We start from the raw sequence: 25768 nt of genomic DNA on the forward strand, positions 1-25768 counted from the left end.
TGTAATTTAACAGGGATGTGATGTCGTTCAAGGACAGGGTAGTGAAATATCATTTACATAATTGAAGATTATCATTAGAGCCGGTAGCAACTCCCACAGTTAGTCAACAAACTGCAGTTTTCTTTTGTTGTCCTATAAGTAAAAGCTCCTGTGTTTTTCACAAGCCAAATGACGGTGTTATTGATTCATTAAATTCGGAAGAATGTTTTTTTTTTAACATTTCACAACTAGTATTATTAGAACTGGTCACTTTAATATTATTTTCTTTATTAAGCGATACAGTCACGCAATTATTAGAACTCGATTATCATAATTCATAAATGAATATCGTTGCAAATATTACAGAAAGTATTAAAAATTTTTGTCCATTGTTTGTTCAGGAATATTTTCTATACGAGAAACAGAGATCAAGCAATGCGTGACTATCATAAAGTTGGCAATTTATTACATGATGCTGACTGCATAAATTACTGACTTTATGTCTTAAAAATATAAGAAAAGTTTATCTAATATAAGTAACTCTGAATAGTACTTGTGCTTTTGCCTATTCGTGATTGAAAAGATGTAAACAACCACACGACTCTCGCGAAACATTTGCGTAATCGCGAATTACTTTCACAATATGTCTATCACATACAGTACTAATAAAAAACGTACTTTCTGTGGTATCTAAACTTTTGACATAAACTGTGACTACAAAATTAAAGTTATTTCATTACAGCAGTGTTGTCTTCTAAAAAATTTTACAAGCAAAAATTTATATGACAATTATGTAAATAAAATACCGTATATAGTGTAAATACAGTTCGATACAATTTATTGTATTAAATTAAGTGATATAATAACATAAAAAATGAAAAGTAGATAGTCGGTGAGTGATGTACTGTACATATGTACCACAGATATAAAACCCACAGTCAAAAACTAGATATGATTAAAGAAACTTTGCACCACAGCAAAGAGGAGAATAATAAACAAAAAATTAAAGCTCTCAATGATGGTTTAGAAGTTTCAAAAAATACACTAGTGATAGCTTTAATAGTGTTGTACTAGTTACTATAAAATCGTAAACACTTTAATCTTAGTTGCACTTATAAAGTTTCATAGCGATAGGATATGTTCTTCAAGGTGAGTAACTTTTTTAATCAGAGATATATTTTCACTTCATAATCCTATATTTTCTAGTAAGTCTAATTATGTATTTATTTTTTATTTAGGTATTATTTAGCTTGTTTGGAGAATAAAAAATATTAATATTATTTTATAACTTTCAGTTTCTTCTTCGGAGGAAAACCTTGGGTTATCTGTCGAGATTTGAAATTAATAAAACATATACAAATAAAGAACTTCAAAAGTTTCATGAATAGAGATGTAATTTCTTATGATTATTAATACGAAGACTTATTTGCTATATTGAAATTTTATTTTCTATTATTTCAGTTGTTACTTCCAGATGGAGGAATTCCTTATAATCAGATGCTTAAGGCACTTTCATTGCAACAAAATGAAGATTGGAAAATTAGCAGAAATATATTGAGCACAAGTTTCAGTACCGCTAAACTGAAGATGGTATAAAGACTTTTTTTTAATTGATATAAATGTTACGCAGTAGACACATGCGGGAATATCATTGGAAATATGAATAGAAGCATACAGACACCGTATGTTATCCTACACTCGATATTTTCGTAGATATTACTACTTTTCGGCCAGTCTCCTGGCACCAGTAGAATACCTAAGTTGGCATTACATTTGGTCTCACAAAAGCTAAATGTATCACAAATCTGAAAACCTGAAAACCAAGGAAGTGTGCATTACCAAGACATTTCTGGAAAACTAGCTGTGTGCAGCCAAGATCTTGCTGGAGTAATGCTGTCTGTAGTTTTGCAATGTAAGGCAAACATATGAGGATACTTAATTTTTTGAACATACTACTCTGTCGTCGATGTGCCTCTCATTACTGTTAGGTTCAGTCTGGACTAGTAGTGATGCGATGGTTCGACAGACCAGCAAGCAAGCAGAGAGATAGTGAGCAATTCAATAGTAAAGACAGGATTGATGAGCTCATCAACAGTCCTTCTCACTCTAACACGGCGGTGATTAGTGCCTAAATAGACAGGATTTGTCGCTAAAGATGTTATATAAATGAAATTTATTAATTTAAATAACTATTGTTGTAACCTTCTGCTATTTTAAGGAAAGATAACACTGTTTTATTTAATTTCCAAAAAATGTAGACAAATAGAATTAGGTTAAGTGGTAATTAATATGACGACAGAATGTTCACAAACTTTAAATCACGTGATTGTTTCGCGTATATTTTTGCTGCGAAAATTTAATTATAGGTTTAAGTCTGCCGTGAAATAAAATAGTTTGAAAAATACTGATCTAGGACGTCCATAACTTTGCCACCGTCTGTGTGCCCTGACCTAACTATTTCTCCAAGACCATCTCAAAGTTAGGTCAGACAGGCCTTTCTTAAACGCTTTCATTTCTGCTTAATATGTTCGGCTAGCTGACTTCGAAGACCTATGAACAGCAAGAACACTAAAAATTCTGATTTCAATGATCCCTTACGAACCTCTTTTACAGGATATTAAAGCAGCGACTATAAGACATTCTGTAGCATTTCCTGGCGTGCAATCGGAATGCAACTGTAAACATTTACATTCCTGTCCGAAACAACTACATGCTGAATTTTGCAGAATTTGGGCAATTTTATTTCAGTGCATAACTTTTGTCCAATACGTATATTTAATAAAATTCTAGCGATTTAGAAGACTGGTAATGAGATTCATGTTGTTTGTAATTATGTATCATTATAAATATAATCATTTACTTTTTCAGAAATATATCGTAACTTTGTATATTTTCAGATGAGCACTCTTATGTTTAAGCCTATAAATATATTTTTGGAGAAAATCAACAAACAGAAAAAATCACCATTTGATATTGCTAAATTTTATAAAAAGTTAACCTTCGATATAATTTGTAGAACAGCCTTTGGAATTCAGACAAATGTGCAGAACGAAGAAATAAGTAAATTTGTTCAATCCATCTATGGTTTACTGCAAGTTGATTCCACCGATTTATTGACTTCACTATCAAGTAAGTAAAATTAAATACTGTATTGCAATAATTTCTCATAATTAATTAAGAAAAATTTTTTAGTCTGTTTTCCCGAAATGGAGCCGGTTCCTACATACTTAAGAATGATTTCAGATAGAATAAAATATGTAATTAATTGTCCATCTAGTAGGTTGGCATTTGATACGTGTCGACAAATGGTTCTTTCAAGAAAAAAATCTGGTGTAAGTTTTCAAATCAGCAATTTACATGAATTTGTAAGGTAACAAAAATTGAGGATAATAAAACTAATACTGGTAGCTAAAATTGTTTTCTATTCAGTATCATCCACCAGATCTTTTGCAAATCATGATTGATGCCGAAGGTGAAACGGATGGTGTTGTAAGGAAGCTTCCAACAGATAATATTGTCGCGAATGCTGTTTTATTTATGGTTGCTGGGTAATTATAAACTTTTTATTAATAATTTTCAATAAAATTGTATAAACTATTTAATGCAAAATTGTAGATTAAGTTTTATTTTTGTTTTTGTCTAGATATGACACTACGAGTACCGTGTTAGCTTGGTGCACCCATTATTTGGTTAAATATCCTGAAAAACAAGAAAAAATTCGTCAGGAGATTAACGAAAACATAGAAAACAATGTAATTACAATTTATATGTTTGTATTAAAATTCGTTAATATATTTGTTTAACAAGTATTTATATCTATAAATATGAGGCATGATCAACTGAAACCCGTCCGGACTCATTTACAAACCCATAGAAAGATATTACAAATTAAACATAAACAGAACGATCAATTATTTATGTGACATCAGCACAATGCCGGGCTTCAATTTTTTAGCATATTTTTAAATTTATTCATTTTAAAATATATGCTATTTACCTTAAAATAGTAGTGGCTTTCTTTTGTATACACATCATAGTTTTCCTGTTAGCAACAGAGCAATGCCAGTCATCTATCTAACTCCTTTCAGAAGAAAATTTTGAATTGAAATAACGTAACTGTAACGTATACTGTAGTTCCTGCCGAAAGTTTTCCTTATCTGATCTCGGGTTTCATCTAACTCTGATCTCGAGATTAAGGAAGGACAGACAGTGAACAGATGATCGTGGGAATTTATAAATCTAAATTTTTTTCAAATTGCAATCTAATGAAAAACCTTCCTAATATAATAAACATTTGATATTCGTTTTGAATCATTTCCAGTAATTAAAAAATGTAAAATCATTATGAATTTTTTTATTTTCCTGGGTTAACGATTAACATTTTCTTTGAGGTAAATATAGGCTAATATTTGATGAGGAGCGTATTAAAGGCCTTTCAGAGTTTTATTTTAAATGCATTATCTGAAATAAAACTCTAAAAGGCTTCTTTTGACAATTTGAAACCAAATAAAACTCATATCATAAAGAATCTGTAAATTAATATCATCAAATTAGACACCAACCATTGCCGAATTCTATCGGGCTAGACACGGCTATATTACTAAATATATTGTGCAACAAATTTGGCAACCGAGGGAGGCGTTAACAGGAGTTGTGGATTCATGTTTCGCTCCGGGCCAATTTTTTCTTCCAGTAAATTAATTAATTAAAAATTATAATAATTAAAGTTATTAAGAGATGGCGCCTAACGACTCCCTTTAATGCCAAATTGGGTACATAATTTCTTTAGTAATATAGCCGTGTCTAGCCCCATAGAATTCGGCATTGGTTAGTGTCTAGCTTCGGTACATTGGGTTTAGCGACGTTTGTTTGATATCGTGAAAGTTAAACATCAATCACTTAAGATTAATATTATTAAATATATACATATTTTCAGCAACAAATTGAGTATGCAGATTTATCAAAATTGAAGTATTTGGATCAAATATTATCAGAAACGTTACGTCTCCGTCCTTCTTCGCCAATGTAAATATTATCTGCCTAGAAGTATATCTTATTTTTAAACAAAATATTCTTCGAATTTATTTTAACTAATTAAAATTTATTTATAAATAGCTCATTCAGTAGAATATGTTCGGAAGATTTCCGTTATAAGAATATAACTATTCCAAAAGGAGTTACAGTTACGATCCCGGCACCGAGCATGCATAAAGACGTTAATTATTGGAAAGATCCGGAAAATTTCAACCCTGACAGGTTCGAAATAATGACAGTTTGACATATGTTGTAAACTAATTTATTTTTAAGAATGTAATATTTATTATTGGAATTGACTATTTTCAGATTTTCATGTAAAACGGCAGGACAAATAGATCAAACGATATATCAACCTTTCGGAGCCGGTCCAAGAGGATGTATAGGGATGAGAATGGCGCAAACAGTTATGAAATTAACTTTGGCTAATCTTATAAGGAGCTACAAATTAGAAGCTTGTGGAAGTTTGGTAAATAGAATGTTATTTTTTTTAAAAAAGATGTTTGTTTAAATAATGTATTTAATTTAATACACGAGAGAAGTGTTATTTTTCTTAAACGTTACAAATTAATAATTTGTTATAGGAAGCTGAAGAAGAGTTTTCGATTTTTTTAATCCGTCTAAAAAATGGAGTTATTGTAAAGGCGACTGCAATATCTTCGTGAAACTTTTGATAAATTTTATACGATGTTTTTTCTTTTGATTGCTTAAAAATTAGAAAAAAATGATAATGTGTAAGTTAGATTACAATCTTCAGAAATCAGAATATATTTAATATACGAGTAAATGTTTTAGATTACAAAATTATTCAATTTATTCGTTATCAAAGAATTATTATGAATGTATGTAGATTAATTGAAAATTTTACTTTTAAGTATAAACTATACGTAGAATGCTATAAAAAATATTTTATTCAGTTTTTCGAGTAAATTTTGCTATTTTAACATCGATTTTTATTTTACATGTTTCAAACATATATTAAAATTTCATGTGAAAATCCAGCAATGAGTTGCTTTCCTTTCCCAGTAACATTTATTGGCGCCATGTGTTATGATATTTCATTTCGAAATATTTTTATATTATTATAATAATATAGCAGAAAAGAATTTTATAAAACTAAATTGTAAATACTAATAAGGAGTACAATTTTCTTTAAGTCTGACTCCACTCGAGATATGACGTACGACCCCCTTAATCTTTAATCACGGAGAATTGACTCTAATGTATCCTAAAACGAATATCAAGTTCAAATTTTCCAAAATTAAGATGTAGAAATATATATTAGAATGTATATATATAATAGTAAGAATATTGAAAAATACAAATAAAAATTCGTCGTCTTCACAATTTGTATTTTCACAGTCACCATTGACAATTCAAATACATAAAATGATTATCAAAACAAAAGAGTTTTATTTGTATTCTTCAATATTTTACTATGTAAATTACTGTCAGCCATTTTTAATAAATTAATTATTGTATATTATTAACTTTAATCTTCTGTATTCAATTTTCCTAATGAAACGTTATGTGTTATATTTGAAATTTTATGAACATTTTTGTGTGTATTAAAATGAGGAAAACGAAAAAAGAACGTTAAAATATTTTTATTTTAACATTTTTAAAATAAACTGCAAAAAGAAATTAAGAAATCTGTCCTTTGGAACTACCTCACTTTTGTATCAATCACAAAAGTTTTATCGGAATTGTTGTCTAGTCAGTTGTTTACTCAGTTTCTTCTTAATCGGTTTTTAAAAAGTATTACTTTAATAGTTTGAAGACAGAGTTCGCTCAAACAGAGATTACCATTTTTAGTTTCGTGTTTAAGACAATACAATTCGGCGACCGACCTTGACTTAGACGCTACTAGCCGCCAAAAACGCTTAAAAAAGTCTTTTTAAAACACAAATTTTCCAATTAAAAATATAAAAATTTTTTAAAATGGGAATTGGTGACATACGAACATCTTTAATCCATCCAACCTTCTTGGGAAGTTTTCGGCTTTATATCCACTAAGTAGTAAGCGCTGGAAAATGTAGATGCTGGAAAGCCTCCCTCTGGTGACTATATTTTACATTTTACTTCGTAATGTTCGTATGTCAACAATTCCCATTTAAAAAATTTTTCTATTTTTAATTGGAAAATCTGTGTTTTAGAAAGACTTTTTCAGCGTTTTTGGCGGCTAGTAGCCTGTAAGGAAAGGTCAGTCGTCGAATTGTATTGTCTTAAACACAGAATTAAAAATGGTGATCTCTGTTTGAGCGAACTCTGTCTTCAAATTATTAAACATGAAAAAACCATCGGACGAAACGAAATTACAAAGAACTACTTATCAATTTACAGATTAAAAATAAATAATTGTACAAAAAGACATTACTTTTTTTAATTCGCAGTAGATATTGTACAACAGAAAAATAAATAAATCGTTCAAAGATTGTTACATTCGTATTATACAATAGCGTAAAGATTTTCTTGTGAGACGTACAAATCTCTTACAAAGGATTCACTTACGGTAAGTCTTCGTTATTTCGGTATTACGTTTTTAGGCGTTACAAATAATATCTTTACTCGCACGGACTGCGTAGTAACTTTTGCAACACTTGCTCTTTATTATAGTCAACCCATTCTATTTCATGCGATTATTAGTATTCCTGGTTTTTTGTGTTTTTGATGCTAAGCCACCTTCTCCTAAATGATGCATATTAAAATTATTTCCAGATCCATATTAATCGTTTATACAGATAATGATACAATTAAATTAAAGAACTTTTTCTCGGAAATATCGAGGTTTAAATACAACGTGAAAATATTCCCGTGGTAGAAACATCGGCAATAAAATCATTACGTAGGGTACTCGAAAAGTTAATAAAAATTAATTTTCTCGACTTTTTGATTACCGTTTAAAAATCATTTATTAAATTATTTTGAAAACTATTGGAATTCTTTATTCATGTCGTAAGATAAGATTGGTTAAAACTATTACAATGCTGTATGTCGTGTGATGATTTCAAGAAATGCGCAATATTCTTTCATTAACTGTGAAAGTAGATTGCTGTTTTACCAGAAACAAGATGTTTTATTTTATAGCAGTGTAAGGTCGATCTGTCAAGGAGAGAATGTTTCCCGGGAATTGTTTTATGAGACAATGACAGGACTAACGATTCAGAAGTCAGTGACGTCGAGATCTAGTCGCGTCACGATATGAATCATAGATGACGTTCCTTTATCAATGGCATTTCAGAATTTGTGTTTAAATATGCTTAATTTAAATTATATGACAAAAATTTATTAGTATATTATAATATTAAAATATATTATTTATTAATACCGGTTATATTGCTTTTTATGAAAAAAATATGTTTCGGTTTAAGAACAAATCGGTTTTTAAACAACTTTTAGGAAAGAATTAAGTTCGAGACCAGAGATGTGTCGGTAATATAATTATTAATATAAACAAATCAAACAAAATTGTCACAAGTAGTGGGGGGAAAACGTTAGTGGTAAAAGCATTCCACTCAAGTTACGAAGTGCACGGATTCAATCCGTCTGCATTTTTGTATGCACTGCCCGATGCCGTCAGCTCTGGATGATTCTTGTTCTAATCTGGATCGGGATCCCATCCCAAGGTATTTTTCGTGGGCACTTTGTCCCGGATATATTAGGACTCAATTCCTAGCCATCTTGTTTTGAATCTGGCCGAACTCAGGAACTACTAAATGGCTGTTTTAGTGCCCATAAAGCGAGGGGTTTTTTATAAAACTATATGTAATTAATAATAAATACTGGTTTCCTTGTTTAAACTTTTATTTTTGTGTGATTAATTTAAAGACACTCTGCTGCAGCATTTAGCGAAGAGATTTTACAAATAAATAAATGTATGCATAAAAAATCATTTTTCAAAACACTTTTCGTTTAATATCACAAGATTGCAAATAATCAATCCACAGACTTCGTGAATAAAGATTAAAACTGTGTAAATGGAAGAAAGCATTTCTGTAATCATCGAAAAGATTTCCAATACAATAAAGTGTTTTCAGGAAAAAACCACCATTATACAAAATAGAGACAACGGAGTTTACAAATATCTATCATTTACTCTGGAATTTACTCTGACTGAAGTTGCATAAATTATATCTTTCACATAACTCCACAGAAAGAAATCTAAGGGAAGATCGAGAAATCTTGGCGGCCACGCTATCGGGCATTCCAGACCATCGGGCATGGTTTTTGGAACTAACTGTTTTTGTTCTAGAAAAAATTTCCATTATATCATTAAAGCATTCCCAAACTCTCATGATTTTCTAATTAATAGTTTTTGTTGCAGCCAACTGGAAAATGCCAAGTTTAATTTGGGATACCTTGTATATTCTATATGTTTAAGTCCATTCAATGTCATTCAAGTAAAATTACTGAATCTTAGATAAGAATAATTAAGCTATAAAAATTATGAAAGTTATGACTAACTCATAATTTTTAAAGCTTAATTATTATTAATAATATAACAAAAATATTTCTAGAAAGTTTATTTTCAGTGTTATACTTATTTGAATTTGAAATTAACTAATTAATTTTTAATGTTAGTTTATCAGATATAATAGTAAGCTTCAATGATACACCTTTCTTATAGATAATCCCTTGACAGGTAGTACTAATTCACGTGTCGCCATCTATTGAAGAGAGAGACAAATAGACAGAAAGAAATCCGTTACAGTTTAATTTAATTAATTTAGTTAATGTAAATTTTGAGATGATGTGTATCTATAAACCTTCTCCTGAACCGACAGATTCAAAATATGAAGTTTGGCTAAAATACGTTCAGGCGTTTTCTCGTGATGCGGCAAAAACATTTTGCCCGCTACCGTTTTATTTATATAGACAAGCAGCAACAAACTTCATAATAATTTGTTATAATTAAAAAAGTGAATTTTGTATTAATAAAGTAAAGTAAAATGGAACTTTTATGATTATTATTTTTATTATTCTACACTTTAAAAAAATTCAAGACAATGATTCTAGGATTCTAAATTGTGAGTTTAGTGAGGTCAGTGAGAAGAACAATTCTATAATACAATACCCATAAGAATGATTGACTTAATACAGTAGAGCATCGATTACCCGACTTCCGATTAACCGACTTATCGGTTAACCGACCGCGTTCTAGTCGGCAAATTCAAATGTTCGCTAGTGATGTGGCGCTACAATATTTGGTTATGTCTTGGCTACTTTAGTATTATTTTTGTTAAATTTTTGCATGTTTTAGCTGGCAGCACTGGCTCGACCATGAAAGGGAGGCTAGTATTTAAACCAGGCCTAATACACTATACTAATAATGTATTTTTTCATACTTTTCGGTTATCCGACGTTTCAGTTATCCGACTAACCCCAGTCCCCAATTAAGTCGGATAAACGATGCTCTACTGTATTTATCTTACTATAATTATAACTACTATAATTACGAAAATTAAAAAAAAATTACTTATTTGTTATAAAGTTTGTAAACTTGGGTATGAATATATATATATGTAATTCATATTTAAATGTTGAACTAAATTAAACTAAACATTTTATTTACAATCAAGTATTGTATAAAAAAAAGTGAAATGACATTATATATGATTAAAAGTTCACAATGCTTTTAACTATTAATAATTATAGTCTATTCTCAAAAGTATTATACTCTAACATAGACAATATGAGTTATTATTTACAAAATTAGAAAGAAAACGTTATATAAAATTCATTTATGAAATATTTCACGAAGTTATTGCAGTTGCCTTGATCATAATGCCATTTTTTGGTCTTAATATAAAGATCGAAAAATCTTCTTGAATTTCCTAAAACAAATGATTAAATTATATAATTTATGTAGAAAAATACTTCACGCATTCGGGAAGGCAAATTAATTATCGCATGTAATTGAAAATATCAAAATGAATTTGTATTTACCGAATTTTCGTAAAGTTCTAGCTTGTAGCGCCTTATAAGATTTGCCAAAATTAATTTCATAACTATTTCAGCTGTTCTCATTCCTATGCAGTTTCTTGGACCTATCCCGAAAGGTTGATATATGGATGGATCTATGAGTCCCGCATTCTTAGATAAAAATCTGAAAATTATAAAATTTTAATAATAATAGTTAGTTTCATAAAAATGAAAGAAAGAAAAAATATCATCATATTTATATGTAAAAATAAAACCTATCGGGATTAAACTTTTCGGGTTCATTCCAATAATTGCTGTCTTTATGCAAGTTACGTACTGGAATCACAATTGTAACTCCTTTTGGAATAGTCGTATTCTTGTATTGGAAGTCTTCAGAACATATTCTAGTTAGTGACCTACGCAATTAAGAACAAAATAAGACTAGCATCTGCAATAACTAATATTCTACGTATAAAAAATTACGTGTCTGAATGAGGATAAAAACGTAATGTTTCTGATATCACTTGATCTAAGTACTTCAATTCCGATAGATCTGTATATTCAATCTCACGCTGTAAAACAAATAGTTTCTTATAAGACATTATATCTTAAACTGAAATAAGTTTTTTAAGTAGATTTATAAGGTCAATGAAGAGAAAAAACTTATAAATTGATACTATGGCATACAAAAAATTAAGACTATTAAAGAAATGTAATTTAGTTAAAGACTTCAAAATGACGTTTTTACATTTAGAGAAAACTTATTCAGAATAGTTATGATGAAACGCAGAAAAGTATGGAAGGAGAGTAGAATTGAAATAGAAAATAAGATGTTTCTATAATAATTAATTATATTATGTTAAGGCAGATAAGGGTAAAATGGAAAAGTTCACACAGTAAATGCAATGAGATAAGGAAGTATGTTTTCTCAGTTGTTGCTTAGTAGAAAGATTAAGACAAAATTGAGAAAAATAACAGAGTATGAAGTGGAAAGAAATATGAGAGTAATGATGTTTATAGATGACATGATGTAGCGAGGAGAGAAAAGTGAAAATCAGAAACAAATAATAATATGGAAAAAACTTATTTAAAACTACGGCATGACATTTAGCGATTTAGTGACAATGACTGGCAATTATTTTAATACAACTTTTCTTCTTGATTTTCACTATGTTTTTTAATACTATTGTTTAGGTTCAAATATTTTAAGCGATGAGAAAGTGTGCGCAAATAAAGGAGAAATAATTAACAAATCTAATAATTAAAGAGTTTTTCAGTATGTTGGAGATAATATGTAGAAAAGAAGTAACTATTATAATGCTGTCTGAAAGCTGTTATATATAGGTTTATATATATATATGCTATATCTTATATATAAAATTCTCGTGTCACAATGTTAGTTACCTTACTCCTCCGAAACGGCTTAACCGATTTTTACCAAATTTTATATGCATATTCAAGAATAGGTCTGAGAATCGGCTACTATCTATTTTTCATACCCCTACACCATTTCCCCCTTTCAAAAATATATTTATATATGGATTAAGGCTTTTATGTCCAATAGATGGCGCTAACTTCCGACGACCTAAGTTTGCTTTTCTGTCAGGCATTATGCTTTTCTGTGAGAATGGACTGAAGCAGATCATTTTCTATCTATCTATATGAATAAAATATAACGTTTGTTTGTTCCTACCGATTCCTTTGAAATTTTGACACAACATTGCATTCGTGTTTTTATATAATATACATGTCGAAATTCCCCCCAGTGGGGGGAGATGGACGGGATTAAGGCTTACCGTGAAGAACTCGGCTTCTATTATACTATTTTACATGCGGTTTTTTGCGTTTTTAATTGCGTTTTAATAGGTTACGTCAACAGAATATACACTAAAAAGGGATTTTTCGATATTCCCCAGCGGGAAAAGTGACGGGATTAACGCTTACTGTGAAGAACTCGGCTTTTATTATACTATTTTAGATGCGTTTTTGATTGCGTTTTAATAGGGTACGTCAAGAGAATGTACACTAAGAAAAGATTTTTTGAAATTCCCCAGCGTTATACATTTATAATAGATACATTTTGAGCCACAACAACGCGTGGCCGGGTCAGCTAATATCATACATATAGTAGACATAATATATGATACAGGCCTTGCACTGTGGAAAAACTAGAAAAATAAAATATAATATAAGCTAAAAGGATGACGTTTTTAAAAATACTGTACAATAAACAATAATGAGAAGTGATAACATTATATTTAAAAAATCAGAGAATAACGAACACGACTGCAGTATAGAATATTATTGAAAAGAAAAGAATGAAGAAAAAAATATTACGAATTGTTATGGAGAAAAATATGCCTAGCAAAAAATCAAAACAAAGGCCAAGGAGAGGAATGGAAGAAATATCCAAGGTGCGGAAAAGAGAATATTTCCTGGTTGATAGACGGGAACCTACAACAATATTAATGATAAGAGGATCTAACAAAATGGGGAGGTTCACCGAGTTGATCCGATAGCAAAAAGATGAAAATTAATATTTTAGTAATTCTTTTTTTGCTCGATTAAAAAAAAAGCTTAATTACATTATCTTCAACGTTTTTACTAATTTCCAGACGAACCGCTTCTTGTATTTCAAGATATTTACATAGATAATAGGTGCACCACGATAACGTAGTACTTGTAGTATCATATCTAAACTATAGAAAAAGTTCAGTCTATTTTATAATTAAAAATAAAATAATACGTTTGCTATTAACAAAATATATAATAACCCAGCTGCCATAAATAAAACAGCATTTGCAATAATATTGTTAATTGAGAGCTTCTTCGTCACATTATTCTCTTCGTCTTCCGCATCAATCATGATTTGCAAAAAATCTGGTGGATGATACTGGACATAGAAACAATTTTAATTATTAACATTACTTTTACAATTTATAAGAATGAAAAACAATAAACATTACGTCGGATATTTTTCGAGAAACAACCATTTGTCGGCATGTATCAAAAATCATTTTAGCAGAAGGATAATTAATCATATATTTGATAGCATCCAAAATTCTTCTAAAGTACATAGGAATCGGTTCGAATTCAGGAAAGTAAACTGCATAGTTTAGTTAATATTAAATAATTTTCTCTCTTTGTAACATATTATATTTATAACAAATGCTTACTTGATAATATGGATGAGAAATCGACAATATCGGCTTCAAGTAATTTGTGTACAGATTGAATAAATTTATTCGTCTCCTCATTCTGTACATTGGTCTGAATTCCAAAGGCTGTTCTACAAGTTATATCAAAAGTTAATTTTTTGTAAAATTTATCGACATCAAATGCTTGCAGCTGTTCTCCGACGTTCTCCAGAAATATGTTTATTGGTTTAGACATAAGACTGCTTATCTAAAATATTTAAAATTGTTGATATATTTCTGCAATAACAAATTATACTTTTTTTTCACGAATAATGTCAAATATTTATAGTTAATTTTACTATTCTGGACACTAATCTAGTCTTATTATATAGCCTACCATTTTAAGTTTAGCGGAACTGAAACCTTTGCTCAATATACTTCTGGTACTTTTCCATTTATCATCTAATTGAAGTGAAATTGCTTTACAAATTAAATGATGAGGAATTCCTATATCTGGAAGTATCATCTGGAATGATTAATAATATAATTCAAATTTAAATGATAGAATATTACATATTAATGATTATTTTATATTTACATCTCTATTAGCAAAAGTTTTGAACTCCTTTATCTGTATAAGCTTTAGTAATTCCAAATCACGACAGACAATACAAGGTTTCCCACCGAGGAAGAAACTGCAAGAGTAATATTTTAAATTAAAACACACTTAATAATTAACGAATTTAAAGCATAAAGCAAATAAAAAATAAATGAATTTATTTAAATACAAACTTATCTAAAGATTTTATTTAAAAATTCTGACTTAATTATATTATTTTAACCAATAAATAATAACTTTGTAGAGACGGAACATCGTAAATTATATAGATTTGCTTTATAACTATAAATTTAATAATTTACCCAAAAATATTTCCATATTTTTCTATCCATTCATTAAGGCATTTGTCTCTCTGTAAATAAGACGAATTGCATAAGTATGATATAATAAATCGCCGATTTTAATAGTGTATGAAAAAATTGATTACCTTTTTGTGATATTCCATTAAATTTCCAGTTATAAAATGGGGTTTTGGTCCCGGAATCCCATATCTTTGAAACACGCTCATTTTTCTTTTTCTCCATCTTTAAGTACAAAACTATTTAATTTTTCAGAAATTTAATAAGGTATTAAACATCTTAAAGATTTCATTAATTAGAAAATAAGAATAACGATTAAGATGTCCTGTTGAGAATTTTTAAGAAAGATGAGGAATGCATAGGACAGGAGACTTCGATCAACTATATACGAGTTTCCGATGCAAATTGGAAGTCATGTTGTTTCAATTCAAATATTTTCCCCTGAAAGGAGTTAGGTAGATCACCGACGAGGCTGTATTGTTAACAAAAAAAGCATGATGTACAGGCTAAATCATAGAAACATTGTTTCTTATTCGTTTCAAAAAATATATTTTCCAACAAATTTTCTTACCGTAGTTAATGTTGTGATTTATTATAATTAAATGATTTTTCCAGAGTTAATTCTTACGTTTCTTAAATTTGACCTATATCATAGTTTTAGATCAAATTGTCTGAGACAAATTCAAAAAACACGCTTAAAACGGGCCTTCTGTAAAACCATCGAAACTATCTGAACTGATAGATTACTGTCAAAACGGAAAATTCTGTCCGGTACTTTTGCGCTTTTTATTAAGACAGATTTTTACTGAATTTACATAAGAAACAATAGGCTTTCTTTTATTCGTTCATACTTTTCTGAAGAATAAAATCTGCTGTAACAATGCTAAATTATTTTAGAAAAAAAACAAGGAAATCAGAGAATGAAAACACTGAATTTATATTCCATGAACACAATTCTTTTGACAAAATATGCATTAATGTTCTGAAGCTTTTATCTATTGGCTTTTATAAGAAATTGCTATCAACTCTGTAAAGGTAAATTATAAGAGCAATTATTTTATTGTGACATTGTCACAGTGCCGGGCTGCAATTCTAAGAGACATGTTTAAAAAGAACGGAGAAGAGAAAATATTATCAGTGACTAAACAAAATACCGAAATGCATTTCGTCGTGATGGTACGTTTTCGTATTTGTTTAAACTAATAAAACCTCCGAGAAAAAATAACCAAACTTCATTTAATAAACTGCGTAAAATATTTTAGTTCTTAGTATGCAATGTATATAAAAATTACAAAATTGCAGTTACGAAAATTAATAAATGCGATATTGTTATACTTCATGTAATTTGACATACAGTTGTCTTATATTAAATTTTTATTACTCCGATTATGAGAGATATACATAATTCGTTTATTAAATATTTCATTGTATTCATTAATTTTCAAAATAATGTTTAAATTAATAATACTTACCTTATCCAGAATGATACAAGACATACAAACGTAGCCAATAATAATATTACGAGAGACATACTGAACTATTCACATACGAAATCTTAACATGTCTATTAATATAAAGATACAATCATGGTAAAATAATACATTATATATCATTAAAATACTTTAACTAAATATAAATATAAGTGCATTGTCATTTATAAGTGCTATAACTTTTTTTACTTATATAAATATTACCTTAAAAGTATGTAATATCCAATTAAACATGTATAAATTGTTATAATTAAATTATAGACTAGTTCTCCGCAACCACTTGTTACTGTGGAATACCTAGATACTTTCCAGAATTCCATGACCCCTCACAAGTAAAAATATACAAAAAATGTAGTATAAAGTGCAGCACATACAATAAAATTGCTGATCTACTGCCTTATTACTTGTCATAACATAAAACTATTTGAAATTAGCTTATAATAGATTTTATTTCGAGTTTATTCCTTAACAACCCAGAAACCATTCTGGAGGAAGTATTACGCAGTTCTAGCGTGAAGAGCACATGATCGGGATATCGACTGCGTGCATGCGACAGACATTATTTATCAATTTTTGCGATGGTGAATACGCAATTCATGTGCACAGATTCTGAAATATGATTCTCTCTATTTAAAGAGGAGTTCGTGAGTAAACGCATGCACATATTCTGTGAAATATGACTACAAAGATATAAAAGTTTGAAACTTGTTCGAAGTCTCTGTCAAAAACGTCAGTGGCACAAACATTGTGCCACTATGTAATAGGCAAATCATTGTGTTGTGTTTTTTGTTTACGTGTTCAACATGTTTACGTGTCCATCATAAACTATGTGTTTCTTTTTTTTTTGCTGTTGGAGGCATTGTGCCGCAGCACACCTAGCATCATCTCGCGGCAATCTGGTTACGAAGCTCTGTTACAAACTATTTATAAATTATAAATAATAAACAATAATTGGGAAAAATTTAGCTAACTTTAATAACTTTCTTAGTGACTAACTAATAATATTACAAACTGCAAAATAACCGTAAGGAATTGAACTCCACTGAAAAATATTTATAAATTGAATGTAAAATTAAGTTTTAATAAATGATATAAAAGTGAAACAAATTCAATTAAGTATAACAGTGAAAATAAACTTTCAAGAAATATTTTTGTTGCATTACTAGTTATGACTAACTTTCATAATTTTTATAGCTTACTAGCTGGCCCGGCCACGCGTTGTTGTGGCTCAAAATGTATCTATTATAAATGTGTAACACTTCCCCGTGGGGGGAATTTCCAAAAAATCCAAGTTTCATGGTGGACTGCTGAACTCGAAAACCTTCGAAAAACAACACGACGACTCAGAAAAATGTACCAAAGGTGCAGAGACGATCAAATGCGCAGAATACGTAAAAATAATTATCTCACAAACCAATGGATGTACAAACAGGCCATTAAGAAAGAAAAAATAAACAGCTGGAAAGATTTTTGTACAGAAGCTTCTAAAAAGCCGTGGGGCTACATAACTAAAATGTGTACAAACAAACTAAGGCAAACTAAAATCATTAAAGCTCCCACGGGCACTGAAAATGAACCAAAGACATTAATTCAAACCTTGACCTCCCAGTTGGAGACGTATTGCCCGGGGGATGATCCAGAGAACGATACGAACTTGCAAAGGCATATCCGTACAGAAGCAGATCTAATAGATGGCACAGAAAATATGCCGCCGTTTTCTATAGGAGAAATAAGCCAAGCTTTTTGCAATTTAAAAAAGGGTAAGGCCCCTGGCCTAGATAACATCACAGCTGATATTGCGAAAAAATTATGGTTTCTTATACCACGGCACTTTGTTCGACTCTATAATACATGCATCCAACACGCAATCTTTCCATCTGCCTGGAAGATTGCGAGAGTCGTACCGGTACCAAAGTCGGGGTCCCCTGATGAAGCAAGGCCTATTTCATTGCTGTCAATGCTTGGCAAAATACTTGAAAGGTTAATCACAAATAGACTTTCCTGGTTTGTTGAAAGAAATAAATGCCTCAGTAACATCCAATTTGGTTTTCGACCACAAAGATCGGCGGAGGACGCAGTAGAGGATATGGTTAAAAAATTAAAATGTTTACTTGAGAATAATAAGTATGTCCTTGGAATTAGTTTAGACATAACCAAAGCTTTTGATAGCGCATGGTGGCCGCTCATCAAACTCCAACTGCGAAAGATTAAATGTCCACGCAATATCTTCCAACTTATTCAAGATTATCTACGAAATAGAGCGGCTGTTCTACAATATGGACAGCATTATGTAAGAAAATCAGTTTCCAAAGGATGCCCTCAGGGGTCAGTATGCGGACCCTTACTTTGGAACATAACCTTTGACTGCTTCCTTAGAGAAGACTTTGGACAGGACCACTCTACTGCTTATGCGGACGATGTCATGATGTTGATTGGTGGTCGCTCAAGAGCGGATTTAGAGAACAAAGGCAATCTTTTGATTCAAAATGTATACAACTGGGGGATAGAGCATAAACTCCATTTCAATCCCATCAAAACAAAGGGAATAGTTTTTAATAAACCAAGAGGCAGTAATCTATACCGGCGACCACCTCATCTCGTAATGAACGGAAATGTCATCAAAGTGGAAAAAACATTGAAATATCTGGGAGTATTTATAGATTTTCGACTAAGCTGGGACAAACACATCGAGTTTATTACAAACCGCACCGGTCTTATTTTTCAAGCTTTCGCACAGGTAGCGAGGAAAAATTGGGGCCTTTCCACAGACGCAATGGCCATTATTTATGATGCTATTTACATCCCCATCATCACATATGCATGTGGGACTTGGGGATGGGCTACTAGTAAAGTTCATACAAAACGAAAGTTAATATCGTCACAGAGACGTGCCCTACTCCTACTTACTAAAGCCTATCGCTCTGCGAATAATCAAAGCCTTCAAGTGATAGCTAGAAGGCCACCAATCGATATGTTTGTTATTCAGCGATGTAAATTACAGCAAGTTAAATGGGGAAATACGATTCAAACAACCTTCCGAAATATAACATATGATGAAGTCGAATGGGCATTTCCATTTTACGAAACAACTAACCCAGATATCTTAGTATATTGTGACGATAATAATGTTCAAAAAACCGACATTCAAATTTTTACCGATGGTTCAAGAATAAATGGTATGGTTGGATGCAGCTTTGTTGCGTATATTAATAATGATGAAATTTATAATCAGACAATTAGATTAGACACTTGCTGCACGGTTTTTCAAGCAGAAATGCTCGCTATTAAATTGGCAATAAATTGGACTAAGGATTCATATGACAATGCTTATATACATATATATACGGATTCCCTGTCAGCACTTAATATTATAAACAGTACTAAATTGCACCCAATTGCTGAGGAGATTAGACAATTAATACGCTTATCTAACTGTAATTATACTGTTACCTGGGTTAGAGCCCACCAGGGAACAACTGGAAATGAAAGAGCTGACACCTTGGCCAAGCAGGCTGCAGAGAATACCTCTTTGATAATAAACTATAATAAACTCAGTCAGCGTACCTTACGACGAATGTTATGGGAAGACACAATGTACAATTGGCAAGATAGATGGAACGAAAACAGAAGTCATATAACTTATGATTACATACCGGATATACAACAATTTTATAAATTAAAATGGTTTACCCCGAATTATTATACCACTCAATTCTTTACTGGCCATGGGAAGTTCGCCAGCTATCTGGCCAGATTCACTAATAGGACATCGAATGAATGCCCTACTTGCCATATCATAGATGGCTCGAAACACTACTTCTATAATTGTGTAATGACTGAGAGAGAAAGACAAGAACTAAGGGTACTGATGGAGGAGCTTGGTGTGAGATGGCCATGCAACTTATCAGATATTTGGATAAACAAAAATGTTTACAATGCTTTTATAAAACTTGCCAAACAAACTGTTAAAATTGCAAATCAACTCATATATAATTAGTATATCTTTAGTATAAAATAACTTGGTGTATCATTGCTTATATTCAATTCCATTTACATACTACATCCATTATTGATATTCTATACTCAATTTCTCTTTAATAAAAGTGTCTATACTTTGAGTGAAGCGATGACCAGGTGCTTTCTCCTAATCAACTAAACATTAACTATCTTAGTGATTGCCCTACGAAAGGAAGTACTGTATTAACTATATGTACTGACAGAATACATTTGTACTGGCGAGTTCTAACTACCAGCTTGTACCGCAGCCTGTTTTATTAATTTGAGTACTAACAGAGCACACACTAAGAACGGCAATCTGTGTACTGATAAAGCACACTCTAAGAAGTGTAATACTCACCAGCTAGAAATGTACTTTTAACAGCTTATGATGGAACAGAGAAATTACTATGTCAGTGTCAACCCTTACGGGTGAGATGCTTAACGAACAACCTACGTTATTAATAAAACGTTTCGATGGAGAAGTGCTCCTTTGATATTGAACTTATAGGTGTGGTGAACTACTGTAATCTTCAATGGTCTCGTCGGGAGCAAACCGACCGACCTTTTTTTTTTTTACAGTGGTGTTCATTAATTTCCTTCAACGCGCTTGGCAGGTTTAGTGAGATCAACATGTCTATAATATCTTTCAACGAATTCTAGACTTTTAGTTTAGCTTTCTTAATTTACCACTTAAGTGCCTCAACGTCCTCCAATGTGTCTTCAGTATGTTCATAAGTGTTTTAATGTGCTTCGTATGCATTAGTGTGCCTAATAGGCTTAGTGCTTAGTGTGTTTCAATGTTTAAATCAATTCAATGTGCTTGAGTGTGTCTCAACATATCATTGTGGTGTTTTCAATGGGTCAAGTGTGCTTCGAATAAGTTTCGGCAAGCTCCTAAATCTGTGCAATGGGTTTTCTCTGTGTGCCTCGATATCTTAGTGTTCAGCGTGTTTCAAGTAATCAACGTGCCCTGATGTATACGACGTGTTTTTAACTGTAGTACGAAATTTCAGTTTTTTGTGGAAACCAATGTGTTTATGTTTGCTTCAGTTGTGCATTGAGAGGTGCTGCTTTTAGGTCGTCCCTTAGTGCGTGAACTCTACATCGTCTGAGAGTTGCGCCTTGTTAAAGGCAAAGTGTCTTAAACTATAGACATACTGGATCACCTGTAGACCACTCATCAGGCATTCTCCATTTTGGATCTCTGCTTTTCCTACAGGCAAACATTTCGACATTTTAATTGCTGAATAAAACTATGACTACCACGGATGTGCCTACAGTTTTCAGCAACTATAATTACCTATAATAACTATAATCTTTTTTTTTTTTTTGTTTTGTTTTTTGTTTTTTGTTCATTTAATTTATTCATTTAAACACTATGAATTATTATTACAAATACTATATTGTTCTTACATATACATATGTACTTATTCTATTTATTCTTTAATTACTTTAACTGTACTAATGTATATATATATTTACTCAATGTTACTCTATTTAATATTTTACAAACCTCTCGGTAATGCATACGCGGGGCCGAGAAATGTACTTTTGTACCAAAATAAAGAATGTATGTATGTATGTATGTATGTATATTCTGTTGACGTCACCTATTAAAACGCAATTAAAAACGCAAAAAACCGCATGTAAAATAGTATAAATAGAAGCCGAGTTCTTCACGGTAAGCCTTAATCCTGTCCCTTTCCCCGCTGGGGAATATCGAAAAATCCCTTTTTAGTGTATATTCTGTTGACGTCACCTATTAAAACGCAATTAAAAACGCAAAAAACCGCATGTAAAATAGTATAAATAGAAGCAGAGTTCTTCACGGTAAGCCTTAATCCCGTCCATCTCCCCCCGTAGGGGGAATTTCGACATGTATATTATATAAAAACACGTGCATATTCAAATGCAACGTTGTGTCAAAATTTCAAAGGAATTGGTAGAAACAAACAAACGTTGTATTTTATTTATATAGATAGGTAGAAAATGATCTGCTTAGGTCCATTCTCACAGAAAAGCATAATGCCTCACAGAAAAGCAAACTTAGGTCGTCGGAAGTTAGCGCTATCTGTTGGACATAAAAGCCTTAATCCATATATAAATATATTTTTGAAAGGGGGGAAATGGTGATCTTCACATATGCCAGAAACCTTCGCGGGAATGTATTAAACAACTTCCCAAAGTTTCATGGCAATCAGATAAATGGTGTGGTAATGCATGAAGGACAAACACACACACACACACACACACACACACACACACAGACATACATTCGTTTTTATATATATAGATTTATCCTTATTTCAGATTCAGTAATTTTACTAGAATGAGATTGAATGGACTTAAACATATAGATTATACAGGATATCCCAAATTAAACTTGACATTTTCCAGTTGGCTGCAGCAAAAACTATTAATTAGAAAGTCATGAGAGTTTGGGAATGCGTTAATGAGATAATGGAAATTTTTTGTAGAGCAAAAAAAGTTATTTCAAAAAACCATGCCGGATTGCGTGCCCGCCAAGATCTCTCGATCTCCCCTTATATTTATTTCTGTGGAGTTGTGTGAAAGCTGTAATTTATGCAACTTCAGTCAGAGTAAATTGCAGAGTAAATGATAGCTATTTGTAAACTCCGTTGTCTCTATTCTGTATAATGGTGGTTTTTTCCTGAAAACACTTTATTGTATTGGAAATCTTTTCGATGATTACAGAAAAGTTCCTGAGTTCCTGGGTACCTGTGGTTTCTGAGTACGGCCAGATTCAAAACAAGATGGCGAGGAATTGCGTCCGAATATATCCGGACAAAGTGCCTACGAAAAATACTTGGGATCCCAATCCGGATTAGAACAAGAATCATCCAGAGCTGAGGGCATCGGGCAGTGCATACAAAATGCACACGGATTTAATCTGTGCACTTCGTGACTTCATGAACGGCGGAAGTAAAGACAAGACAAAGTTCCAACTTTGTAAAGTCGTTTTTATATTTATTAAATGTGAATAACGCCGGCTATGTTCTTGTATTTAATTTTTACTTAAAATGTGATATTTTAACTGTGGCAATAACACCAGAGGACGCTTTTTACCTGCTTTACGTTCTTTTACGGAGGCAGCAGCCTCAAAAGAAAGGTCGTCTCCAAGGGACTGTGAATCCTAAAGGACTGCTGATGGTGTGAACGGCGGAAGTAAAGACAAGACAAAGTTCCAACCTTGTAAAGTCGTTTTTATATTTATTCAGTGGAATGCTTTTTCCACTAACGTTTTTCCCCGACCACTTGTGGCATTTTTGTTTGATTTGTTTATATTAATAATTATATTACAAACAAATGTCAGGTCTCGAACTTAATTCTTTCCTAAAAGTTGTTTGAAAACCGATTTGTTCTAAAACCGGAACATATTTTTCCATAAACAACAATATAACTGGTATTAGTTAATAATACAGTAAACTCCCGATTATCCGGGCTAATGGTGTGGGAGAGGCACAGATAATCCGAACTATAATTATTTATTTCTAAAATACAACATAAAATAATTGTCTGCCTTAGAAATGTATAACATGTTTAATGCTCAATATTAAGAAAATCTGTGATTTTGGTTTGTTTGCAGGAATCTTTTAATGATTTTTTTAATATCAGTTTGAATTTTTCTAAGAGCTATTATGTCATTATACTCGAATTCCCATTGGTCGATGTATTCCAAGAAAGTGTCAACAGAATTCAGGGCCGTGTTATGACTAATGCGATTGATAATTTCTTCTTCTCTACTTTCAGCTTTATTCTCTTGCTCTTCTGGTTAAATGACATTGAAAATAATATCCGCGACACTCATTATTTGAAAACCTCCATCATATGAATCATGTTCTAACTACTCCTCAATATTTTCTCTATCAACATTTTCACAGCCATGTAAATTTCCACTTAGCTAACTTATTTCAGATACTGTTTCACTTGTCTCGGACTTGATAGAATCCAAAAAAATCACCTACATTTGGTAGAATTTTCCTTCACGATCGAACGAGTGTTATTGGCTTAATTTTGTTCCAACATTGAATTAAACCATGTACCGCATCCAGTATTGTCATTTTTTCCCAAAATTTAATCAAATCATTAACTTCATTACATTTTTTTAAAACTAAATTCATGCAAACCGGATAATCGGGAGTTTTCTGTATATTTTAATATTCTAATATAAATTATATTAATAAATTTTTGTCATTTAATTTAACTTAACCATATTTAAACACAAATTCTTGAATGCCTTTTATATAGAAACGACATTAATGATTCATGTAGTGACGCGACTAGATCTCGGCGTCACTGACTTGTGAATCGGTAGTCCTGTCGTTGTCTCATAAAACAATTCCCGGAAAACATTCCCTCCTTAACAGATCGATTTTACAATGACCTTACGCCGACTTTGTTTCTGGTAAAATAACAATTCACTTTCTCAGTTAATGAAATAATATTGTGCATTTCTTGTAATCATCAGACGACATACAGCATCGTAATAGTTTTAGCCAAACTCATCTTACGACATGAATAAAGAATTCCAATAGTTTTCAAAATAATTTAATAAATGATTCTTTAAATGGTAATGAAAAAGTCGAGAAAATTATTTTTCTCAACTTTTTGATTACCCTACATAATGATTTTATTGTCGATGTTTCTACCACGGAAATACTTTCACGTCTTATTTGGACCTCAATATTTCTGAGGAAAAGTTCCTTAATTTAATTATATCATTATCTATACAAATGATTAATATGGATCTGGAAATAATTTTAAAATAAATCATTTAACAGAGGTTGCTTAGCATGAAAAACAAAAAACCAGGAATACTAATAATCGAATGGATTGACTATGATAAAAAACATCTGTTACAAAAGTTACAACGAAGTCCGTGCGAGTAAAGTTTATTATTTGTAACGCATAAAAACGTATTATCGAAATAACGAAGACTTACCATAAATGGATCCTTTGGAAGAGATTTGTTCGTCTCATAAGAAAATCTTTAATCAAGTCACGAAATTGATGCTTTAAGCTATTGTATAAAACGAATGTAACAATGTTTGAACGATATATTGATTTTTTGTTGTACAATATCTACTGCGAATAAGAAAGAGTAATGTCTTATTACACAATCATTTATTTTTAATCTGTAAATTGATAAGTAGTACTTTTTAAAAACGGATAAAGAAGGAACTGAGTAAACAACTGAGTAAACAACTGACTAGACAACAATTCTGATAAAACTTTTGTGATTAATAATAGAAAAGTGAGATAGTTCCA

General features: G+C 31.2%; 3 protein-coding genes and 1 long non-coding RNA gene across 6 annotated transcripts in view; 1 reads left to right on the plus strand and 3 right to left on the minus strand.

Moving 5' to 3' along the window:
• LOC136986946 (cytochrome P450 3A4-like) overlaps window positions 1-5741 on the plus strand; it is a 125875-nt gene extending 120134 nt beyond the window's left edge. The window contains exons 1-10 of one of the 2 annotated variants that reach the window (XM_067284585.1): window positions 1338-1371; window positions 1441-1569; window positions 2877-3108; window positions 3172-3311; window positions 3409-3527; window positions 3623-3731; window positions 4916-5004; window positions 5095-5235; window positions 5323-5482; window positions 5598-5741. In XM_067284585.1, the coding sequence (XP_067140686.1) occupies window positions 1360-1371; window positions 1441-1569; window positions 2877-3108; window positions 3172-3311; window positions 3409-3527; window positions 3623-3731; window positions 4916-5004; window positions 5095-5235; window positions 5323-5482; window positions 5598-5678 (1212 nt within the window). In that variant the 5' untranslated portion in view covers window positions 1338-1359 and the 3' untranslated portion in view covers window positions 5679-5741. Of the gene's footprint in view, window positions 1-1337; window positions 1372-1440; window positions 1570-2876; window positions 3109-3171; window positions 3312-3408; window positions 3528-3622; window positions 3732-4915; window positions 5005-5094; window positions 5236-5322; window positions 5483-5597 lie in introns of those variants that run through there. The other variant, XM_067284584.1, reaches the window with a different exon arrangement.
• Window positions 1-25768, minus strand: part of LOC136986948 (cytochrome P450 3A4-like) — an 88247-nt gene that overhangs the window by 48227 nt on the left and 14252 nt on the right. The window lies entirely within an intron of this gene.
• Window positions 10767-14598, minus strand: LOC136986938 (cytochrome P450 3A21-like). The gene is made up of 9 exons (XM_067284578.1): window positions 14470-14598; window positions 14112-14340; window positions 13902-14041; window positions 13710-13828; window positions 13521-13629; window positions 11419-11507; window positions 11211-11351; window positions 10960-11119; window positions 10767-10847 (listed from the first exon to the last, which is right to left on the minus strand). The coding sequence occupies exons 1-9, from the start codon at window positions 14596-14598 to the stop codon at window positions 10767-10769; spliced, it is 1197 nt and encodes a 398-aa protein (XP_067140679.1).
• LOC136986936 (uncharacterized) lies at window positions 15125-25525 on the minus strand. The gene is made up of 3 exons (XR_010882560.1): window positions 25443-25525; window positions 16463-16554; window positions 15125-15215 (listed from the first exon to the last, which is right to left on the minus strand). It is a non-coding gene; the product is annotated as an uncharacterized lncRNA (long non-coding RNA).

The sequence above is a fragment of the Centruroides vittatus genome, unplaced genomic scaffold (genome assembly GCF_030686945.1).
Source record: "Centruroides vittatus isolate TY-2023 unplaced genomic scaffold, ASM3068694v2 scaffold_1424, whole genome shotgun sequence".
NCBI classification, from domain to species: domain Eukaryota; kingdom Metazoa; phylum Arthropoda; class Arachnida; order Scorpiones; family Buthidae; genus Centruroides; species Centruroides vittatus.